Source organism: Antedon bifida, chromosome 7 (genome assembly GCF_963402885.1).
Source record: "Antedon bifida chromosome 7, ecAntBifi1.1, whole genome shotgun sequence".
In the NCBI taxonomy this organism is placed as follows: domain Eukaryota; kingdom Metazoa; phylum Echinodermata; class Crinoidea; order Comatulida; family Antedonidae; genus Antedon; species Antedon bifida.
The window spans coordinates 6,920,323-6,944,483 of NC_136232.1; the positions used below are offsets into that span (position 1 = coordinate 6,920,323).

General features: G+C 33.4%; 6 protein-coding genes across 6 annotated transcripts; 2 read left to right on the forward strand and 4 right to left on the reverse strand.

The window, feature by feature from the left end:
- Nucleotides 1–1,765: 1,765 nt before the first annotated feature.
- On the reverse strand, nt 1,766–6,683 carry LOC144848045 (uncharacterized). Its single transcript, XM_078704712.1, has 2 exons — nt 5,036–6,683; nt 1,766–4,934 (listed from the first exon to the last, which is right to left on the reverse strand). The coding sequence occupies exons 1-2, from the start codon at nt 5,913–5,915 to the stop codon at nt 4,348–4,350; spliced, it is 1,467 nt and encodes a 488-aa protein (XP_078560838.1). The 5' UTR covers nt 5,916–6,683; the 3' UTR covers nt 1,766–4,347.
- Nucleotides 6,684–9,798: 3,115 nt separating this feature from the next.
- LOC144848409 (E3 ubiquitin-protein ligase TRIM50-like) lies at nt 9,799–10,702 on the reverse strand. Its single transcript, XM_078705133.1, has one exon. The coding sequence runs from the start codon at nt 10,636–10,638 to the stop codon at nt 9,799–9,801; it is 840 nt and encodes a 279-aa protein (XP_078561259.1). The 5' UTR covers nt 10,639–10,702.
- Nucleotides 10,703–11,287: 585 nt separating this feature from the next.
- On the reverse strand, nt 11,288–13,497 carry LOC144848234 (uncharacterized). The gene is made up of 2 exons (XM_078704949.1): nt 12,481–13,497; nt 11,288–12,229 (listed from the first exon to the last, which is right to left on the reverse strand). The coding sequence occupies exons 1-2, from the start codon at nt 13,367–13,369 to the stop codon at nt 11,622–11,624; spliced, it is 1,497 nt and encodes a 498-aa protein (XP_078561075.1). The 5' UTR covers nt 13,370–13,497; the 3' UTR covers nt 11,288–11,621.
- A 1,779-nt stretch (nt 13,498–15,276) lies between these two features.
- LOC144848414 (uncharacterized) lies at nt 15,277–17,368 on the forward strand. The gene is made up of 5 exons (XM_078705141.1): nt 15,277–15,438; nt 15,891–15,989; nt 16,506–16,592; nt 16,767–17,003; nt 17,361–17,368. The coding sequence occupies exons 1-5, from the start codon at nt 15,378–15,380 to the stop codon at nt 17,366–17,368; spliced, it is 492 nt and encodes a 163-aa protein (XP_078561267.1). The 5' UTR covers nt 15,277–15,377.
- Nucleotides 17,202–18,939, forward strand: LOC144848839 (uncharacterized). Its single transcript, XM_078705767.1, has 2 exons — nt 17,202–17,810; nt 18,530–18,939. Exons 1-2 carry the CDS (start codon nt 17,396–17,398, stop codon nt 18,802–18,804), a joined length of 690 nt encoding a protein of 229 aa, XP_078561893.1. The 5' UTR covers nt 17,202–17,395; the 3' UTR covers nt 18,805–18,939.
- Nucleotides 18,940–20,524: 1,585 nt separating this feature from the next.
- Nucleotides 20,525–21,718, reverse strand: LOC144848415 (uncharacterized). The gene has a single exon (XM_078705143.1). The coding sequence runs from the start codon at nt 21,692–21,694 to the stop codon at nt 20,525–20,527; it is 1,170 nt and encodes a 389-aa protein (XP_078561269.1). The 5' UTR covers nt 21,695–21,718.
- Between the last annotated feature and the right edge of the window lie 2,443 nt (nt 21,719–24,161).

Here is a 24,161-nt window from a genome sequence, read left to right on the forward strand (position 1 = left end):
CTACTGATGCTATTTTACTAAGAATCAACAAGTGTCCATCTATTTCAGCCTGAAAAAAGTACTCCGACTCAAATCCATGCGATATTTCAGCTTCCTTTCCAATATAACAATTCCAACTTTTACCATACTTATTATTCATATGTTGAACTATGATATTTGACGTTCCTTTTGGTAAGTAGTATTTAAAGGCGTCTTGGATAGTAGTGGTGCAGAATGAATGCATGTCTTCTTCCATAGATGACACTATGCTACTTATTTCTCCACTTGAACTTTCTATGGAGAGAAAAATAATTAGATAAATGCTTAATACCATAAACACTAAACAGCATCTCACTGCAACTGGTTACTTTACAATAAGATGTAGGCCACAAATACAATTCTACGTTAACGTACCTTGAGATGAAATAAATGGATCTGGCTGACTCAGCAATGGTCTTAGTGCAGTTGTTGCAGTTTGTAAGCATCCTTGTTTCTCGCCTGGTTTAAAACATGACAGGTATAACAATTGCTGAGGAACGTCCCCTTTGCTTTGCTGAAAATTATCTGTTACATTTTTGCTACTTGTGTAGACAATCTCAAGATCGTTTAAAGTATCTTCTAGTTCTCCAAGTTTAATTTTCTCAATTTCCTCAGCCTTAATTTCAATATCGCGAACTCGTTTCTTAAATTCGTCCTCTTCTTTTTTTATGGCGTCTTTTACGTAGTTGTCTTTTTGCCGCTTTAAGATATTTTTGTAATTATTTATTTTATCGATTTGTGTTTTATATTCCGAGTTTTCTTTGAGGCAGTCTTCAAAAAGTTGGTTTACGATCTCTAACGCTTCGTTGACCGTCAGTATGCTGTGACGTACGTGCTCGCTATTACAACATACGTCACAGATTAGTTCACTACAATCTGTACACCATGAATTTAATTGTCTGTTATGCTTAGGCCTATTGCATCTATATTTAATAGTTGCGCCAGCTTTGTCAGCCTTATCCAAAGAATCTTTTGCTCGTTCAGCCACAAAACAAGACGGCAGTCCTTGAATGCCACATTTTGGAATTGTGGTTGGCTTTCTGCACATCGGGCACTCGACTTCAGAAACCCTTAAACTAGCCATGTGTCTCCGAGACCGTGCCTGAGTATCGAAATAGTTGTTCAGGCATTTTAAACAAAATGCATGTCCACATGAGAGCTGTTTAGGTCGTACCATAACTTCAAAACATATTGAACATTGAACGAAACTTTCTAAACATTCTCGCAGAGGATCCTCGACATTTCCCTGTCCTGCCATTGTTGAAAGAAAATATCCCTGGTTAGACCTACCTGTTGTCTTTCGACAACGTAACATATTATGTCAATAATGATACCGGTGTGTACTGTCAATAATGATAATGATGATGTGTTTACGGTGTCCAAGCATCGTTGGATTTCAGTTGATAATACATTATTCAATATCCAAGCTATAGAAATCGTGTCATTTACACTGTACTTGACATTTATCACTGATGTTTATTTTAGAATACAAAGCATTAACAAAAAGAGTAGTGTTTCCATATTTTTATCTTCAATTAATCTTTTATTGGTCTAATTCATAAAAAACTATAAATCATAAAATCTTTGTCAATACACTGTAGTTTAAAATATATGAACAATTTTTAAAACTATACAAAAGTACAGACAATATTTCAAAAGTTATACAAAATGATTCATTATACAGTATACAATTAAAAAACATTTCACAATTTCTTAATACAGTATTTTTATATATAGGTCTATAATATTATATATTTGATGTAAGAAATATTGTGCCTGAAGGGTATACTTTCCTGTTTAGAGATCCGGTCATATCTATAACGCACATGCGCAGTTTACTCTCATTCATATTCAAGTACAGTTTATAACTTATCACATTGTGCAATTTCCAGCGAAATTTCCTCTGTAATTTCCAAGTGTAGTTTCTAAATTGTGTAGGGGCTTTTCGAGACCCCCACTCAACTCAATTGTACTTCCGATTATGAGAAACGGTATCATTCTTTGTGTAATTAAGTTCTATTGTTTATTGAATAAATTACGGATGTCTAAAAAGCGACAAAGAAAACGTTGAAAGCTTTATCCAAATGAGTTGAAAAAACCCCTCATCATTTTCTTTGTTTTAGTTTGCCAAAAAATAGGGAGTGTTGTTTTGTTGCTGATTTCCTAAATGTGTTGACTAATCATATTAAAGAGGATAAAAAAAACCAGAAAATAACGTAAAAATGCAGAAAATGTAAAGAAAATATGTAATCATTAATTAAGAAATATTGAAGGAATAAATTAGGTAATTAACCACAAAAGATAACCAAAAATAATAATACACAAAAAGAAATAATACAAAAAAAAAAGTAAAAAAATAATTGGTCCAAGAAGAAAACATGTGTCTTGACGTCGTTGTTCTACAAGCTCACTTCTTAACATCCATTTACGTTGTTTTTTTCTGATTACACGCACGTGTAATTCATTATTTCCAGATCGTGGCTCACGATTTTCAAATTGTACTTGTTCAAGCTCCTTTTGATATGTTCTTACAATCCGTTCATGTTCTTTCTTCTCTCTGTCTGCACGTTCTCGTATCTCACAATGTTCATATCCTGCTTTATCAAGATCAGCTTGTTTTTTGTTACCTTTCTTTTTTCTGATTGGTTGTTGTTGTTGATATATTCAAACGTTCTCCCTCTCTTACCAATGATTCATTTTTTAATTGACATTGCCTTTCCAAATCAGTATAAGCCTTTTCCATTTCTGCTATTTTCTGCTCATATCTGCACTTATAGTCATGAAACGCTTCGATAAAAGTGATCATTGAATAACTTGTGATGTGTCCGTGATGTAATTGTTCACGACAGACACCACATATCAGTTCCATGCATGTTTCACACCATATCTTTAAAATTTGGTTATGACCAGGTTCGTCGCAGAACGGAAATCTAACGCTTGTTAACCCCAATTTATTAGCATTTTTTAAACATTCTTTTGCGCCTTCGATCCAAAAAGACGACGGAAGTCGTTCAAGATCAGTTTTTGGAATTTTAGTTGAATCTCGACACAAAGCGCACTCAGCATAAGAAGTGACGAGATGTTGCTTACGTAGACATTTTAGGCAAAACGAATGTCCACACTGAAGAAATTTAGGCGTCTCCATCTCTTCCATACACATTGAACATTCAATGAGATTTTCAACAAACTTCCTAACCGGGTCGTTTTCTTCTAGCCCAGCCATGGTGTGTTTAATATATGAACTAAACTCAATTTAGTACAGTATTGTAGTGTATGCATGCGAATGACGAAAGGAAGTGAACAACACTGTAAATTCCAAAAAAACTTCAGCCAAGGTCAAAGTGTATAACTTCAACTCAGCATCCGAAAGAATTAAAGTGAGCGTTTGTTGTATTCTACAATATTGTCGACTTTCAGGAAACCACCAAATGTTTAATAAAGTAGCGGGGTTCACGCAACAATTGAATGAATTTTGCCATGAAATGTCACGGAAGCTAATGCGTCTGGTATACAAATGTATTATAGTGTAAATGTGCGCTTTTACGGGGTCTCCTATTTCTAGCTCATTACTATATTAGGTGGGTGGTGGGCTACAAACATTGTCACAAAGTTGTATCAGCTTATATTGAATCAAATCATAAAATAATACACTGCCTTTCTTGTAGGAATATAGTCATACACTTAGTTATTTGTGAAAATACTCACAAATAGACACGATAATGAACAGAACATTCCAAATAAATTTACTCGGAAATCTTTCAATTATGCCTATATTAATGTTTTAGCTAAAAGTAAATAAATTTACCAAACCCAATGAGTAGTAACGCAGTGAAATTTGCATTTGCAAGTAGAAGTATTAGAAACAATAATTGACGACAACACCATGTTTCCTTTATTTAATATGCTGAGTTCCCAATAAACAGTGTTGTTCCACAAGTCCGTCATATTTATTATGGAATTTCCCATATTTATTATGGAATTTCCCATATTTGATTCGCTCTATACTCAATGAGCTGCTTATTCATTATAAAATTGAGAAACTAAAAATGTTAAAATACTGTATGTCTATGTACTATATTTACAGTACTGTGAAATAGAAATCAACATAATGCAAATTAACTGTAAAATTCGAGTCGTAGTATCATATAACAAATATAACAACCTAAATAGTATTAAATTCCACAAATTAACATTATTTTTGTCCGTATAGCTATATATTTTTTTCTATATTTTGGATAACAAACGAAATAAAAGGTATCGATACTTAACTACTTACTACGATCTTAAAAACAAGAACAAAATAAACATTAAACAAAATTTTTTTCTATTTTACACACTTCTTAATAATAAAATTCTTTCTTGGCCTATGCGGATTAATATATGTTTAGATGAAATGTTCCCCTTTTGCATTGCGATTACACAACCAGTGACAACACAGTGCCACTCTTGGTTTTGTTTTCTCAAACGGCCACCTGGAATATTATCTAGTGAATTCGTAATCCACTTGGCGATATCATTCCTGGTGTTTACACCATTCGCAGGAAAGGTTTTCATCACATTTAGCACCTTCTCACGAGTCTCAATATCAACGTTGTCACTCACGATGACTGGTCGGCTAACGGTGCCATTTGGAAAGCATTCTCCTTCCACTGATGCCATTTTACTAAGAATAAATAAGTTTCCACCTATTTCAGCCTGGAAAAAGTACTCAGACTCAAATCCATGCGATATTTCAGCTTCCTTTCCAATATAACAATTCCAACTTTTACCGTATTTGGTATTCATATGTTGAACTATGAACTTTGACCTTCCTTTTGGTAAGTAGTATTTAAGGGCGTCTTGGATAGTAGTGATGCAGAATGAATGCATGTCTTCTTCCATAGATGACACTATGCTACTTACTCCACACGAATTATCTATGGAGGAAAACATAATTTGGGGTTTAAATTACCATAAGTACTACAACTATCAGAATGTTACTATTTACAATAAGAAGTTCAAATAAAATTCCACATACCTTGAGATGGAATAAATGGATCTGGCTGACTCAGCAATGGTCTTAGTGCAGTTGTTGCAGTTTGTAAGCATCCTTGTTTCTCACCTGGTTTAAAACATGACATGTATAATAATTGCTGAGGAACATCCCCTTTGCTTTGCTGAAAATTATCTGTTACATTTTTACTACTTGTGTAGACAATCTCAAGATCGTTTAAAGTATCTTCTAGTTCTCCAAGTTTATTTTTCTCAATCTCTTCAGCCTTAATTTCAATATCGCGTACTCGTTTCTTAAATTCTTCCTCTTCTTTTTTTATGGCATCTTTTACGTAGTTGTCTTTTTGCTGCTTTAAGATATTTTTGTAATTATTTATTTTATCGATTTGTGATTTGTATTCCGAGTTTTCTTTGAGGCAGGCTTCAAAAAGTTGGTTTACGATCTCTAACGCTTCGTTGACCGTCAGTATATTGTGACGTAAGTGCTCGCTTTTGTAGCATACGTCACAGATGAGTTCACTACAATCTGTACACCATGAATTTAATTGTCTGTTATGCTTAGGCCTATTGCATCTAGATTTATTGTTAGTTCTAGCTTTGTCAGCCTTATCCAAAGAATCTTTTGCTCGTTCAGCCACAAAAAAGGACGCAAGTCCTTTAATACCACTTCTTTTTGGAATCGTGGTTGACTGTCGACATGTAGCACAATCGACTTCAGAAACCAATTTACCCTGCTGTCTAGCTTGTGTCGCTACATACTTTTTTAGGCATTTTAAACAAAATGCATGTCCACATGAAAGCTGTTTAGGTTGGTCCATCACTTCGAAACATATTGAACAAGTAGCAATGTTTTCAAGACATTCCCTTAACGTCAATAACGGATCCTCTTCCGACCGGCGTGCCATTTTTACCAATAAATTCACAATTAATGGCTATAAATGATAAGGCTTATAGACATAAATGTTTAACTGTCAAGTGTAAATAACAATAGAGTGTTCCGTTTACTGTCGAAAGGGAATTTCCAGGTATCTTTTTTTCAGTGCAGGTTGTTTTTTCCGAATTGCGCCCTCATTATTAGTTATATTATTATTTGTACCGTAGATAATAAGATAAACCTTTACAAACTGAGAAAATATCACTTTGTTAGATAATAGTTTGTGATGTGTAGAGAAAATAAAACAAATAATAATAAAATAAATAAACATCGAAACAGTGCAGCGCCCACAAATGACAGGGGGTGGGGGCTGAAATAGACCAGTCGTAGGCCCATCTACACCGGGGTAACTCCGCCGACTCTTCCGAAAGATGCACTGGCTTCTATAAAGTGCACAAGGGTCACATGTGTACATTGTTAAGTGTTAGGTTCTTATCATCAGACTATATTACCGTAGGTATATCAGACTATAGATATAATAAATCAAAAAAATTATCAAAAAAATTATCAAAATAAAATAAATAAGGCTTTCGATAGGAATCGCTATAATAGGCTAGTCAATCTAGCATTTTGAGTGAAACAAATTGCAAACAGAGATTTTTTTTTTTTAAATGGTTACATATGATAAGGTGATTATTTTTTGAGCATCACACCTCTGACACTCATCCCGAAGGTATGCAAATTAGCTTAAATATGCAAATTAGGGTGAAATTACAGGGTTACCATATCTTAAAAACTACTAATCATAGAGAGTTCATTTTTGCACAGTCTGGTTCAGAATATATATATTTATATTTGCTCTAATGAGACATTTTACATAAAAATGTCCGGAAGTACCAAATTTTGACCCTTGACCCCATTTCTCAATATTTACATAAATATGTGATTAAAATGTCTGTAGAGACTTTATTTTGGACTCAATGACTTGGATATTGTTTTTCAATACCCACCATAGAACTGTATTATAATTCCCAAAATCACAACTTCGTGACGCACCTCGAAAGTATGCAAATTAGTAGTACAAGTAATATTAAATATGCAAATTAGGGATTGAAATTACAGCGTTGCCATATCTCGAAAACCGCTAATGCTAGAGTGTTGATTTTTTCACTAAAATATTTAAAATGTATATATTTATATTTGCTGTAATGAGACATTTTACAAAAAAATGCCCGGAAGTATGACATTTGACCCTCGACCCCATTTCTCAATATTGCATTATAATGAAAACTAAAATGTCTGTAGAGACTTTGTTTTGCCCTTAAATGACTCTGATACAGGTTTATAATAGCCAACATAGGAATGTTTAGTAAATCTCAAAATCACACCTGTATCACTCACCTTCAAAGTATGCAAATTATTAGTACAAGTTACATGAAATATGCAAATTAGGGGGTGAAATTACAGGTTCCTATATGTATCGAAAACCGCTAAGGTAGAGAGTTGATTTTTTCAAAAACTTGTTCAGAATGTACATATTTATATTTGCTCTAATGAAACATTTTACGAAAAAATGACCGGAAATACAACAATTGACCCTTGACCCTATTTATCAATGTTTGCATACATAATGCGACTAAAATGTCTGTAGATAATTTTTTTGGACTCAAATGACTCGGATACAGTTTTCCTATCGTCAGCATAGGACCTCTTTGTAATTCCCAAAATCACATCTTTGTCACACACCTTGAAAGTATGCAAATTATTAGTACAAGTTACATGAAATATGCAAATTAGGGGTGAAATTACAGTCTTCCCATATCTCGAAAACCATTAATGCTAGAGAGTTGATTTGAATTCAGAGTTGATTCAGAATGTACATATTTATATTCGCTGTAATGAAACCCTATTTCTCAATATTTTCATATAATTCAACTAAAATATCTGTACAGACTGTTTTGGCCGCAAATGCCTCAGATACAGGTTTTCTATAGCCAGCATAGAACTGTTAGTAATTCTCAAAATCACACCTTTGTTACTTCCCTAGAAAATATGCAAATTAGTAGTACAAGAGGTGAAAGTTGCCATATCTCTATCGGTCATTAGCGTTTTTCGAGATACATAAGGCTGTAATTTGCATAATTTCAAATAACTTGTACTAATAATTTGCATACTTTCGAGTTGCTTGACTTTTGGAATTACTAAACGATCCTATACTGGCTATATAAAACCTGTATCCAAGTCATTTGAGGCCAAAACAAAGTCTGTACATACATTTTAGTTGCATTATATGCAAATATTGAGAAATAGGTTCGAGGGTCAAATGTCATAGTTTTAATAAATTTTTTTTTCGATAATGACCCAGATACAGATTTTCTATAGCCAGCATAGAACTGTTTAGTAATTCTCAAAATCACACCTTTGTTACTTCGCTTGAAAGTATGCAAATCAGTAGTACAAGAAAGTTGCCATATCTCTTTCTCTCGGTCATTAGCGTTTTCGAGATACATAAGGCAATTCATTGTAATTTGCATATTTCATATAGCTTGTACTACTAATTTGCATACTTTCAAGGTGCTTGACTTATACTGGCTATATAAAACCTGTATCCGAGTCATTTGAGGCCAAAACAAAGTCTGTACATACATTTTAGTTGCATTATATGCAATTATTGAGAAATAATAATAATAATATCCTGGATTTATATAGCGCCTTATGTTGTGAAACCTCTAAGCGCTGTACATAAACTAATACAAAAAAGGGAATTCCAACCATGCCAAAACGAAGGCGTGATTTTGGGAATTACAAAGCGGTCCTATGCTGACTATAGGAAACATGTATCCGAGTTATTTGAGTCCAAAACAAAGTCTCTACAGACATTTTAGTGGCATTATGTATGCAAACATTGATAAATGGGGTCGAGGGTCAATTGTTGTATTTCCGGTAATTTTTTCGTAAAATGTTTCATTAGAGTAAATATAAATATGTACATTCTGAACAAGTTATTGAAAAAATCAACTCTCTAGCCTTAGTGGTTTTTGATATATAGGAACCTGTAATTTCACCCTCTAATTTGCATATTTCATGTAACTTGTACTAATAATTTGCATACTTTGGAGGTGAGTGATACAGGTGTGATTTTGAGATCTACTAAACAGTCCTATGTTGGCTATTAGAAACCTGTATCGGAGTCATTTGAGGGCAAAACAAAGTCTCTACAGACATTTTAGTTTCATTATATATGCAATATTGAGAAATGGGGTCGAGGGTCAAATGTCATACTTCCGGTCAATTTTTTGTAAAATGTTTCATTGGAGCAAATAGAAATATGTACATTCTGAATACGGCTGTGAAAAAATCAGCTCTCTAGCATTAGTGGTTTTCGAGATATAGGAAAACTGTAATTTTTTCCCCTTATTTGCATATTTTATTTAAATTGTACTACTAATTTGCATACTTTCGAGGTGTGTGACAAAGGTGTGATTTTGGGAATTACAAAGTGATCCTATGCTGGCTATTAGGAACCTATGTCTGGGTCATTTGAGGGCAAAATAAAGTCTCTACAGACATTTTAGTCGCATTGTATATGCAAACATTGAGAAATGGGGTCGAAGGTCAAATGTTGTACTTCCGGTCATTTTTTCGTAAAATGTTTCATTAGAGTAAATATAAATATATATATTTTGAATAGATCAGTGAAAAAATCAATTCTCTCGGACTAGGAGTTTTTGAGATATGGTAACCCTGTAATTTCACCCTAATTTGCATATTTAAGCTAATTTGCATATCATCGGGATGAGTGACAGAGGTGTGATGCTCAAATTTTGATCTCCTCATCATATATGACCATTTAAAAAAGAAAAATCTCTGTTTGCAATTTGTTTCACTTTGGGCTGTTTTTTTTGCTAGATTGACTAGCCTATAATGGTAAGCCTATATTGTACCTGTATAGGCCTTTGATTGTGTCTCATAACTCTACGTTCTTTTATCTCACGATTTTCAGATCGTACTTGTTCAAGTTCCTTTTGATATGTTCTTACAATCCGTTCATATTCTTTCTTCTCTCTGAATGCACGTTCCCGTATCTCACAAATTTCATGTTCATATTGATTTCTTCTATGCTTCTTTTTTCTGATTGGTGCTTGGTGTTTTCTTTTTTCTATATTCAAACTTTCAATCTCTCTTAACAATGATTCATTTTTCAATTGACTTTGCGATTGTACCAATTCCAAATCTGTATAGGTTTTTTTCATTTCTGCTATTTTATGCTCATATCTACACTTATCTTTACAATATTCATGAAATGCTTCAATGAAAGTGATCATTGAATAACTTATGATGTGGCCGTGATGTAATTGTTCACGACAGACACCACATATCAGTTCCATGCATGTTTCACACCATATGTTTAAAACCTGATTATGACCAGGTTCGTTGCAGAACGGAAGTCTAACAGTCGTTAACCCCAATTTGTTAGCCTTTTTAAAACATCCTTTTGCATCTTCGATCAAAAAAGACGACGGAAGTCGTTCAAGACCAGTTTTTGGAATTTTAGTTGAATGTCGACACAAAGCGCACACAACATAACACGTGACGTGATATTCCGGTTCACATTGCTTACGTAGACATTTTAGGCAAAATGAATGTCCACACTGAAGAAATTTAGGCGTCTCCATCTCTTCCATACACATTGAACATTCAATGAGGTTTTCAACAAACGTCCTAACCGGGTCGTTGTCTTCTACCTCAGCCATGTTGTGTTCAATGAGATGAACTAAACTCAATTAACTATCTGATATTGTAGGCATGTGACGCGAATGAACTCGTCCCACGAAAGGAGGAAGTGTCAGTAAACAACATTGTTGTCAAAAATATGAAAAAAAGGTCAAAGTTTACAGGTCAATTTCATCGTGATGTATTCTATTGGGTGAGATATAATAGACAATTCGCTTTTCGTTATGTCGCTTGTTTATCGTCCGCTTCTGTAATGGTGTACCATACAATTTTTAATATACTAAATCGATTATATCGATTCACAGATTGTATGTGTGAAAATGTAGGCCTACTTGATAATAAACTAATTTAGTTCAAAACACAACAGGCACACATACGTCTTTGACTAGAATCTTGTGTGTTGTCAAGATATTTTGTGTACAAAAATTACAAGATATTTTATTTATTTATTAATGTTATTTTATTATGCAGTGTACAAGTACTTTAGAATGAATGAATAGTAGATATTGGTATATACTTAAATTGAATAACAATAGTCGGCTTAGGCTACAGAAAAAATGTACATAATGTCGAAGATAACATGATCAATATTAAATTATAGAATACAGTTAATTGATATTGTTACTTGGCAAAATAAAATTTAGTACTTAATTGTTTTGTTTGGTTTTTTATTTATTTTATTTTTTTGCAAGATAGCGTTGCAATTTATAAGTTGTCGTGAATTTTTAGTTAGGCGTTAAAATAAGTATATACATGTCTAATGATTTTCAGAAAAATTGATATATTGGTGACGTAAGAAATGCTTATCAAAATCTCGAGTTACCTTTATCTTCACTATGGGCCAAAATAATAAATAGCACGCCCTCTGTTGCTCTCTATATTTTGCCAAGTATTCATAAGTTTCCGAGCGTATAATCTATTTTGTTAGCTTTCATTGCATGAGTGCTTAATTTCGACATCTGTTTATTTTATTTACATGGTTTAACTGATTTACCTAATTACTTTATCTTTTCAAACCGTATATAACAAAATTCGTTCCTGACCTACGCGGACTATGTTTCGTGAAACTACTGTGTGTTTGCATTGCAATGTGTCCTCCGGTAACTACGCACTGCCACGCTTCTATTTTATTCGACTTGTTTACTTGTTTACCGCTTTTCACATCGAATGCTTTCATCATCCATTTGGCAATATCGTCTCTTGTCCGTACGCCGTTTCTAATACATTCACTAATGGCATTTAAAACCTTCAATCTAGTTACATTATCAACATTGTCGCACTTGCTGACAATTCCCGGTTGACTAATGGTGCCATTTGGAAAACATTTTCCGTCAACTGAGTTTGTTTTACAGATAATTACTAAGCTACCCTCTACATTACTTTGGAACATGTAATCCGGGTCAAACCCGTGTGATAATTCAGATGCTTCCTTACTTCCAATAAAGCAATTCCAACTGTTACCGTACCTATCATTCATTTGCCTAACTATGGACATTGCTCGTCTCTTTGGTAAGCTGTGTTTGAACGCGTTTTGAATGGCGGTGACGCAGAAAGAACGCATTTCTTCTATCATGGATGGCTTCGGACCGCTAATGGTTTCGGTTGACATTTCTATGGATGGTAACAAGATTCGGTTTAAGGTATTGATGACACAAGAAACACATTATATATCATTGCCAATTCTACAATCACGGTCACCAGCATCATCATCATCGTCATCAGCATCATCACGGTCGTCATCATCATCATCATGGTCACCAGCAGCATTATCATCTTCTCGTCTGATTCAAATCACCGGCATTATTGTCATCATCATTTACGTCATCGTTCCCAGCTTTGTAAAACAATTCCTGTCCACATACCTTGTGCAATTGAAGCGAGCTGAGATAAATTAGCAAATGGATTTGCCTGTTGGTTCAGAAAATGTGTAATCTTGGCTGCTTGAATCTGTAAGTTGTGTTTCTCATTCGGCTTAAAAAGGCCTAGGTACAATAACTGTTGTTCTACATTGCCAGTAGGCCTACTGCGTTGAAACGTTTCTGTTGTGTTTTTACCACTGTCGTAGGCAACCTGGAACTTTTTTAATGTATCGTCCAGTTGGCCAAGTCTTCGTTTCTCAATCACTTCAGCATTTCTCTCAATGTCGCGCACTCGTTTCTCATATTCCTCCTCTGCTTTTCTTTTCGCCATTTTAACCGCATCATCTTTCTGCTTCATTAGAGTATTTTTGTACTGGTTTATTTTATCGATTTGAGATTTGTATTCAGCATTGTTTTTTATACTATCTTCAAAGAGTTGATTGACTTTTTCTGTGCCTTCGTTCACAGTTAGTGTGCTATGACATGTATGTTCGTTGTTGCCGCTGCGACAAACATCGCAAATGAGTTTCTTACACGTCGTACACCATACATTTAATGCTTTATAGTGGTTATTACATCTAGGTTGACCCGAACGCACAATACCTGCCTTGCCAGCCTTATCTAAGGCGTCTCTTGCATTTTCTGCCTCGCAATATGTCGGCAATCGTTCAAGACCGTTGACTGGAACTTTGGTTGGCTCTCTACACATAGCACAGACAATGTCAGTGATTCGTCTACCCTGTTGCCTCGCCTGGCTACCTATATAACCTTTCAGACAATTTAGACAAAATGCATGCCCACACAAGAGTTTTTTCGGTTGTTCCATCGAGTCACAACATATTGGACAATGACGGAGTTCTTCCAAAAACTTATCTATTGGGTCCTCTGCCATTGTTACCAATTAAACCTAAAATCAATCGTAATTTTCGGGTTACATACAGTGGCCTACACTAGCAAGTACGACGCTACGACTGATAGCACTTGTATTTTTAGAACACATTGGGTCCGTCCATTGTAACAATGTATACTCAAATCCATGAAGGAATTCTTAAATCAATATGGCTATTGAGAATAGATATGTACTACACAATGTTATCTCAATAGGAATTTACCTAATAATGGTGTTCACTCGATAAAGCCTCACATCACTTTGATGTGTACGCATGTGCAAATACTCTCGGTAGAATTTATTATACCCCATCATAGATCTCCGATAGGATATATGTATTTCTTTTTTTTAGTTGTATTTCTGTTGTATTTTTACCATAGGCCTACCTTGTGATACGGTGAACAGAGTAGATAATGTAAAATACTCTATTAAAAATAATATATATTGTGCCCAAAATATAACATTTAAATAAAATAGTTTCTTCGCATCCACCATGTTTCTGCTTATGATGATGATGCATCGTTTTGGCTTTATAGGTTAGGGTCCATTAACTACGTATGTGCACATAAAGAGGTTAATGCTTCCACCCTCGAATTGTTTATTATGACCAGGGAAGAGTGAAATTCACTCTCCTCTGCTTATGACAATCAAACCATAGTCAATCTATTGACCAATCAAACCATAGTCAATCTATTGACCAATCAAACCATATTCAATCTATTGACCAATCAAACCATAGTCAATCTATTGACCAATCAAACCATAGTCAATCTATTGACCAATCAAACCATAGTCAATCTATTGACCAATCAAACCATAGTCTATCTATTAAGTAGTTTTGATCGACATTCTCTTTTGCATATAGGTGCGTCAGTTCTACAACAATTTTTATAATAATGTATTAATATTTTTATTATGCAGCCTACAAGTTACGTTTGATCTGTTTATGGAAAGACCCATCACGTAAACCTTTTACCCGTAGGCATGTAGCGAATATTTTAGAGTTTTGATGCTATTCAAGTCTCGCTCTATGAATATGTTACGGTGTGTAAACAAGCAATTAACAAAACAATATTGCAACAAATTATATTATATTAATATTCAGTATTTAGAATTTCTTATATAATGATAGATAGAATTTGGTCAAGTTATATTATAATTATTCAGTATATCACCGGGCGATTTAAAATGTCTTCTATAATGATAGATTTAAATTTGGTAAATATTGCAAAACAACAAGTTATATTATATTATTCAGTATATCACCGGGCGATTTAAAATGTCTTCTATAATGATAGATTTAAATTTGGTAAATATTGCAAAACAACAAGTTATATTATATTATTCAGTATATCACCTGGCGATTTAAAATGTCTTCTATAATGATAGATTTAAATTTGGTAAATATGGCAAAAAAACAAGTTATATTATATTATTCAGTATATCACCGGGCGATTTAAAATGTCTTCTATAATGATAGATTTAAAGTTGGTCAATATTGCAAAACAACAAGTTATATTATACTCATATTCAGTTTATATTTAATATATTTAGAATTTCTTCTATAATGATTAATGTAAATCGCACCCACGTTTATACATAATGCCATTGTTTATTATCCATAATAAAATTGTTTTCACATTCTGTTATTATAATAATAACATGGTTTATAGCCTTTTTATATGTAAATATTATTGAAAATGATGAAAAGTTAATTATTATACAAGCGCACGATCAAAATAAAATAATATTGAAAAACACATATATGAATATTTAGACTTTCCCCGGGCATTCAAGAAAGGCACTTTGCTACCGTACCAACCCGTGAATGCACTATTTTCTTGGAAAAATAATCCATCAATTTAAAATTTAAATTTTATCTCTGTTTTAGATGAAAGACATTCACGCACACGGCCAAGAATGGTATGAATATTGATGTAGGCCTGTATAACGTTAAAGACTCTCTACCGCATTCTCTCCTTCATTATGGTTAAACTCTCTCAGCATCATCATGATGTATTTCTTGTTTCTTTGCTGTGGTGTTCTATCCAACTTATTTTATGCCCACTCTGGTAAGTTTATTTTATCACAATTTTTATTTCAGTATTTGTATCAGAATAATAACTCTGAAGATCATAATTTCATTTACACGCATCGGAGCAAAACATACCCATCTACTAGCCTTATTCGTGTCAAATTTTGCAATAACGGAATTACGCGTTGATAACATAATTCTTCAAATGTGAACAAGATTACGGAGGGGTTATCGATCTTTAATAGAAACATTTAAAGAAAAATTATTTACATGAAATATATTATAGGCCTGTTCTGTTTTTTTAGTCGCGTGCGTGCAACGCGACTCTACAGCTCACTATGTCGGTCGGTTGGTCGGTAAACACTAACTTGAACACGCGACTGCAGCCATGTATATGACCTTGTTACGTCACGCAAAAAAACCCTTCTTGTTTGAATCGCTTATTTGTACGAAAATGAATTATTTTAGCAATAATTCAATTGGTTTCAGCTTTATTGTCATACCAGAAGTTGGTTACTGCTAGGTCTGGTGTTAATCCTGGTAGACTTACAAACGGGAACGACAACATAGAGGATTGTTTTGCAACAGGTTCGACGTTTGATTTGTATGATTTAGTATAAATAGAATATGAAAGGATTCACATAATGCCAATTCTTGTTCTGATCCCTACAATTAAAAGTGTTCTCGAAAAACAAATAATTTACGTTAGTAGGCATATTTATTTTCTTTTTGTTAAACGATATAAAAAAGTGATGACAAACAATTGCAACACGTCATTTGCGTGTTCAAGGCTACTGATGCTTGGCTGCCGAAACGTAGCAAAATAGTAATTTTCATGGTTTACCAAAAAGAAGAAACTATTAACATAAATATTTTAAAACTTTTCTTAAATAATGTACAAATGTTTTTTTTTTATTATGAAGCAAACAGTTATTTGAATTAATTTTTAAAAAAAGTATTTCAATGTTGATAAGAACTAATCTAAATTAGATACGCAACTCAAGGACGTAAGATTTGACCAATCACAAGCGATGGATTATTTGACCCGTCGCTTGTCATTGGTCAACTCGGTTGCGTCTCTTATGTTATACTCTTTCCTTTAAGATGATACTGAAGACGAATGGGTTGAAATAGATTTGGGAAAAGACTACCTTGTAACGAGAGTGACTATTATTAATACAGTCGAAGAAAGTATGACATTTTTCTTATATTATAAGTAATATTATAACTATTTACATGGATATAAGTGTAAAACAATTCGCCTCATGAAAATAGAATTTAATCTTAATGAAATTATTTGTACCATTGCACTCATAAACATTCATTATTTGTATAATAAATATATGCATTTTTGTGTTTATTTAGACTATTACGGAAAGGCTTTGGAAGGCTCCAGAGTAACAATTGCTTCTCAAGATTCAAAAGAGGTTGAACAGAACTGTACAGAACATCCTATTTCAAGTACTCAAATATCAGCGAGCGTGGTGATAGATCTAAAATGTAATAAGAAAGCATTTGGTCGGTACGTTTTATTAAGAAAGGGTAAAAAGAGACTTCGCCTTTGTCAGATCCGTGTCTACAGTGAATATGAACCAAAGAGAGGTAAACTTGTTATTTTGTTTTTTCAAAGGCTAAATTCATACACAAGACATTGGTATTGTATTTTAGTATAATCACACTGCTAATTTTCACCGAATTTCGTGCAAAGGCCCCATGGGACTATACTCGGTCATAGATTGGTCTATATAGAAGAAGCGTCATTTTGACTATTGTTGCCTTGCAGATCCGGTTGCAGTTGAAGATTTGGGTGGTACGATTTTCGATCTGGATTTGGACTGTTTGAAACATTGGTTTTCCTATAATGCAATAAGCACGTATTTTTCACCAACCATGAACCATTGTGACTTTGAATTTAAAGATATGGCCCCTGTTTTTCAAGACATTCCCTTTAAATCTCAGGGAGTTAAAACATTAAGCGCGTTGACGATGGCTATATGTACATATATCCACACACATCTGCTGATGATTGGTTGTTAAGCACAGTTTTACACGACCCGGTACCTCGTATTTCGTTTAACTTGGCGGGAACAATAGGCCATTCTTTTAATTCAAGAGTTGAGTTTATTCATGGAACCAACGTGTTAGTAAAAGGTCATATCCTTTCTCCATTCAAATGGACATTTGTTGCCGTTACATTTGATGGTAGTAGAAGGAAAATCACGCTATGGAGTGATGGTGAAATCGTCAGTGTAAAATCCACGACATTTAACAGCCTACGCCTATACTTAAAGAGGTTGCGAATTGGAAATGAAGGTGGGAAATTTATTGGCAAAGCAGCAATGTTGCAAGTGTATGAAAGAGTACTGGACGAATCAGAAATGAAGGCAGCAAGAGATATGCCGTTTCAAAGTAAGGATTGTTAATGTTATTAGGTCGCGTATATCTTACATTAACCTGCATTAAACAACAATGTCATAACCATTGATTGTCATACATTTTGTAATGGCGGTATATTATGAAGTAAAAGATTGCTCGGTTCTTTTTCGGACATTTAGACAATTTATCTCATAAGAAATCAATATATTGTTTGTTTATTGTATTAAATTTTCCACACAAATCAAATAATACAGTTGTGCATTCTAATAAAACACAGATTAATTGTAAATTAGATTAAAAGAAACATAAGTGTGGTTGCAGGTCAAATAAGTTAAAGAACTTAAAGGCTGACCCCCATTCAAAAATTATACATACCTTACAAAAGGTAATAAAGATGTAGAAAAAACATGAGGTAAAAAATAATAAATAAATAAACAGAGTAGTATTCGGATAGGCCTATGGGATATATTAGTGATGTATATAGGGTGTGTTCTACATCGTAGGTATTTAATAATTATATTTTATTTGATGTATAATACAGTACCGAATTTCCTATCAGGTTTCTTTTTTTTTCTTTTTATTTATTTATTTTTTTTGTTGCAAAATTCACCGTCGTGTCGCTTTTGATTCACGCCTCCCCAACCCCCCCCCCCCCCCCCGCCCTACACAATTAAATTCTATGAGAACACTACTAAACGATTACTATAGGCTACAAATATATTTAAATGTCTTCAATGTATGTTTTGTATTAGAATGGAAGGACGATTCAAACGCAGCATTTACGAAGCTGAAACCGCCGACCGGGTTTACAGGAACTGAAATATACAACAGCGCCAAATCGTCAAAGGTGTGCTGCGCTTGGAAGTGTTTGGAACAAACGTGTTGCAACGCACTTACTCTTCATCGTAAAAACAATCGGTGTGTTCTCTTCTCGAAGTATAATGTGACAAATATGAGTGTATCATCAGATGTTGATTATTATCTGAAGAAATCTCATCAGTTTTATGACATTGTAAATTATTGTTAGTACAGTGAACCTCTATAAATGGTCTTTCATTACTGTTCTGGCACGGTTCCGGTCCGGCGAATCGAACGTCAATGTTTCGTTTTCACGCGGCGGCTACGCGCATATGGATTGTGAAAACGAAACCTTGACGTTGTTTCGCCGGACCGTGTGTGCAAGGTGTGAAAGACCCTTTAAGGTGGTTTAGACCCGTATGTGTTCCCTTAAGCGGGGTTCTACTTTATACTGTATGTATCGTCAAGTATATTACTTTGTTTATGCTTATTGCTGGGTTGGCTTAGATTTATACATATCGCAAAACATGTTCAACGTTAAATGTATTAATTATTTAAGAATATTTAAAGCAGTAGGCCTACATGTTGTTCAATAGTCGTGGGGCCTTTCTAAAAATAGCCTATACTACAAACAATGTTGTAGTTATATAGACTTCGTCAGTGCGGTGTTCGAATTCGGTATCTTGGTGTTCTTCGGCTTGATATCCAGGAGACAAGCAAGCAAGTTACGTATTAACATGAATTTGATGTTTCAAACATATCTATGTTTACACGCTTTTTTCTCTATCTATTCATACGTGTGTGGTAGGACGCCACATCGGGTGTCTGAGACCTGTCGAGGTACATTAATGTTTATTAAAGTTAACGGAGGTATAATAGAGTTAATCAATCACACGAGAGTACTTACCTATCAGTTGTAACTCTGAAATAGGATTACCTTAAATCCCTCCTATACACGTTTAACTCTAGTGCGTGTGTGAACTAATAACTTGTAAGTATATAATATTTAGTAGTACTGAGTAATCTTATTAATTGTAATGTTAACTTGTAGTATTGTAATGTATATGTAGGTGTTTTGTAATAGTAAACAAACTTTTATATTTTTTCTTTTCTTTGTAAGCAGTTTAAGTGATCGCTGATATAAAAGCGTACGTTCAATAAATTATTATTACTCTATTACATGGGCAACAGCGGCGATTGTTTGATCCCTGTAAATATGTTTGGTAATTAATTAATAATTAGTAAACGTATTGAACCACGATATCATATACTGTAATATAAAAACTGATTTTGATAATTTGCACAGCTGCTTTTTAAAATGTTTAAATCGTAACAGGCATATTAATATAAGGCATTAAACACGCTTTAATTTAATGAAAAGGTTATTTTCGATATTTCCCATGTCAAATGCTGAACGGTGTTTTGTTGTTAATGGCGTAATAATTGAATAAACTTGGATATGTAATATGGTGTTGTATGTCCATACTTTATAAATTATGTTTATGTGGTTGGTCGAAAGTTTATTCTACTTCATAATCATTCATGAACAAATTGTGCTTCTTTCGTTGTTTTGTCACATGTTTTCTCTGAAAAATGAAATGGTGGGGTGGTGGAGAGCGGAAAGAAGACAATGACATGTTCTGCTGAAAATCCATTATGTCATTAAACAGATTAGGGAATAAATCGTAGCCTATACATTATCAAATCACTTTTAATTGTATGTATATTTAACTGAAATAAGGGCCTCGTTCTTTATATGACGTAATCATGCTTGGTGTTGTATTGCGGATTTCTTGTTAGACCTGAATAAACAGGTGTGAAAGGATACTAACCAATAACCTGCCATATTTTACGGCTCAGACCTAGTTAGAATTATTAAGAAAAAAGAAAATAAAGTATCGTTGAAAATATCTCACTAACTTAATAGTGTTTATTCGCCATGCAAACCTTTAAACAATGCAATAATAAACAATACTAGCAATAATAATAGATAAGATGAATAACAAGACACGTTGATCTCTTTTCAATATTCTTTCACGTTCCATGCTTTCCCGATTTTCCAGTTCTAAACCTTTTCGCTCCTCCTGGTACAATACCACCCGGTTACGTAGTTCCTCATGGAATTCCCTCGTCATCATTTGACGTTGTCTATTTGCACGTTCTATAATTTTATTTTTCTCTGTTTGTAAGCTTTCAGTCTCATAAACTAATGAGTCGATTCTATCTTGGAACTTATGTTGCAACTCTTGCTTTTCAGCTTGTACTTTTTTAATCTCTTTTGACAAATATACAAATATATGACTTACATTTACGATTGTATGTTGTAACTCCAGGTTTTCAAATTGTACTTCTTTAATTGATTCTCTATCTCTCTCTGCGCGTTCCGCAATTTCATCTTTTTCTAATTCTATACTCTTAATCGCATCAATCAATGAATTCGTTTCTGTTAGATGTTTTTTAATAACGTTCTTATGCTTTTTTTGTTCCGTCTTTTCACGTTTTACTATTTTCTTTATTTCCTTTTTTAAACCGTCAATCTCACTGACCAACGATTCCGATTTCTTTTGACACTGAGATTGTGCCAACTCCAAATTGGTATAAGCTTTTTCCATTTCTGCTATTTTCTTTCCATATCTATATTTTTGGTCACGGTATTTCTGGAACGCTTCAGTGAAAGTCACGTGATGTAGGGTATGCTTGTGATGTAATTTCTGATCACAACAAACAATACAAATAAGTTCTATGCATGTTTCACACCATAGGTTTAAATCTTTCTGGTGATTAGATTTCTCACAGATAGGGAGCCTAACTTTAGTTAAACCCAAATCATCAGCAACTTTCAAGCATCCCTTTGCATCTTCGATCACAAACGACGAGGGAAGTGTTCCTAGGCCTGTTCTAGGAATTGTGGTGGACTTTCTACACAAAGCACATACAATATTAGTAGAAACATGGTTCCGTTGGTTTGTTGCCTCACATTGCCTACGTATGCATTTTAGACAAAAAGAATGTCCACACTGGAGAAATTTAGGTTGTTCCATTTCTTCAAAGCACATAGAACATTCAGTAAGGTTTTCCACAAATGTCCTTACAGGGTCGTTGTCTTTTTGCCTTGCCATAAGTTCTGTTTCTGTAATCGACGTTATAATAACTTATTATAAACAACTTACCTGATGTACACCACAGATCAGAGTAATAAACAAATAACAACCATACAATCAATTGCAATCCATATGTTTGCGATAGTGGTTTATTTGCATACAAATAAGTCAATAAAAATGAGTGAACTATACGCCCTCAGCACCAAATTATGAAACTATTTAGTATTACAGTATTTCATTCGTTTTAAAACAAAACAAAATAAATACACTTTATTATTTTCTACCTTCTCTTTTTCCTTCTATTGTACAATTTTTAATTGTAGATCTTTTTCAAGTTCGAGCTTTGTAACATTCGTGAAGACGAATTTTCCTTAACTTGGTTAAAGCAGAGCATGTATCACTTTTAGTTAAAACACTTTGTTAATCAAATTTATGTACATTACCGTACCTTATAACAAAACCTTTATAAATAAAATTTGTATGACCCACCGTATATTTTTATAACTACATGATACAAAAGATTCGGACATTATTATTGTAACGTTTATATGATTTCATCTAAATAATTGAATGATTTCTGTCAATGATGTCCAAAGTTCAATATTTCGTAATGTTTAATTAATATATAATCATTTAATTATCTATTCATGCAACTGCGTCATTATTTGTAATACGCTTACTAATCGTGTTCTAAGTTATCGTTAGCTCAAATATGGATTTGGTAATATTGAAATAAAGATATCAAAATATTATATAGGAAAAATTTACTTTATAGTTGACCTCAAAAGCTTTGAAATTGTTATTCATGGAAATGCTGTGGTTGTGTCTATCTTTTACTACTTTGAATCTGGCCCAAATTATGGTACAGAAATAATTCCTCTGGTTATCTTCAATGAAGCCATTAGAAAAATATCCTTGTGGATAAACAGCTTAACGTGGAGGAGTTTTTTTTTTATAGATATAACTTTAGTATTACAATAGTGAGTATACCAAAAACAAAATGCAATTTAAACTGGAAATCGACAGTATACCACATAATGAATTGTTACTTCTTCAGATGTTATCTCGAAAGCACAAATAATGAATACGTACACAGTACGAATACAATATACATTTTATTTGTATATTTAATTCAAATCCACGTTTATTTTAACAAATACATTTTGTAGAATCTATCAAAACTACAAAATGTTATTTTATACTTCGTTATTTAAATACACAATTGACTTTAGAGAATACAATATATTACTAATGACTATTAACAATGAATTTAACTACACCAAAGTAATTTTAAATAGCCTAAATAATGTAAACAATCACCCCTCACCGGTTGCATTATTTGCCTCCCGGTTAGAGAGATTCGAATTTGGAAGGGGCTTTATAACCAGTTACGCTGATCAGGTAAATACATTTTTGTGCCAAGGAGCCTGCTTTTAAAACGGCGTGGCTGTTTCGAACTACCTGAACTTGATTACGGGCCTGTCGTCCATCCAGGTTCAGCAAGATTTGCAGGAAAACAGTTACTAATCTCATTAGTGTGTATAGTGGTCTCGGAAAATGAATTAACATAACATTCTATTGTATAGCACTGTAAAGTATTTATTATATTTAATGATTTTATTTATTACGTGCAATGTATATGACAAATGATGACATAAGACAAAAAAAAGAGAAAATGTTTCTTAATCTTTCCGAGTTTGGTCATAATCTGTGAACTTTTAAAGAACCCAGTTCATTATTCGAGGAGAGTAGGGGATTACCCTGGTAAACTGTATCAGGGGATATCTGATCTGATAGGACAGTGATTACATTATTTACTATTGGTAATTGGTAATCCTTGGTCACATTGGCTAAAGACATAACATAATAAAATAAAATATATATTATTATTTTCAAGTTTTGCAATAATATTTTAGCCTTATTCTATTAATATAATATTAATAATAAAAAGAAAACAAAAATAAGCGTGCATACAAAATAAAAGAGATAGGCCTATTGGTAGATTAAAAATAATAGGTCTAAACAAAAAAGTGCACATATTATTATTTCCAAGTTTTGCAATAATATTTGTGTAATAATACCAACAAAAATAAGCGCCCATACAAAATAAAAGGGAAATTTGTAGATTAAAAATAATAGGCCTAAGCAATAAAGTGCTGTACGTACGTTTTGCCAAGATATTTTTGTTTCTATTTTTAATCTTTCATTCTCGGCCTTTAAATCCGCTATTTTCATTTCATCTTGTACATGTTCCGATTGTACATGTCCAAGCTGTATTTGATATGATCTCAGACTATTTGCAACATTTTCGGCATATTTCAAATGTTCCTTTGCGTCTTCAATCATAAAAGAGTCAGGGAGTGCCTCTAGGCCAGAAAAAGGAATTGCTGTTGGTTTTCTACAAATAGCACACATAATAGTAGGGCTATTATTAATTAATAAATTACTAATAACTTGGTTCCATGGGTTCTGTTCATTCGATGCT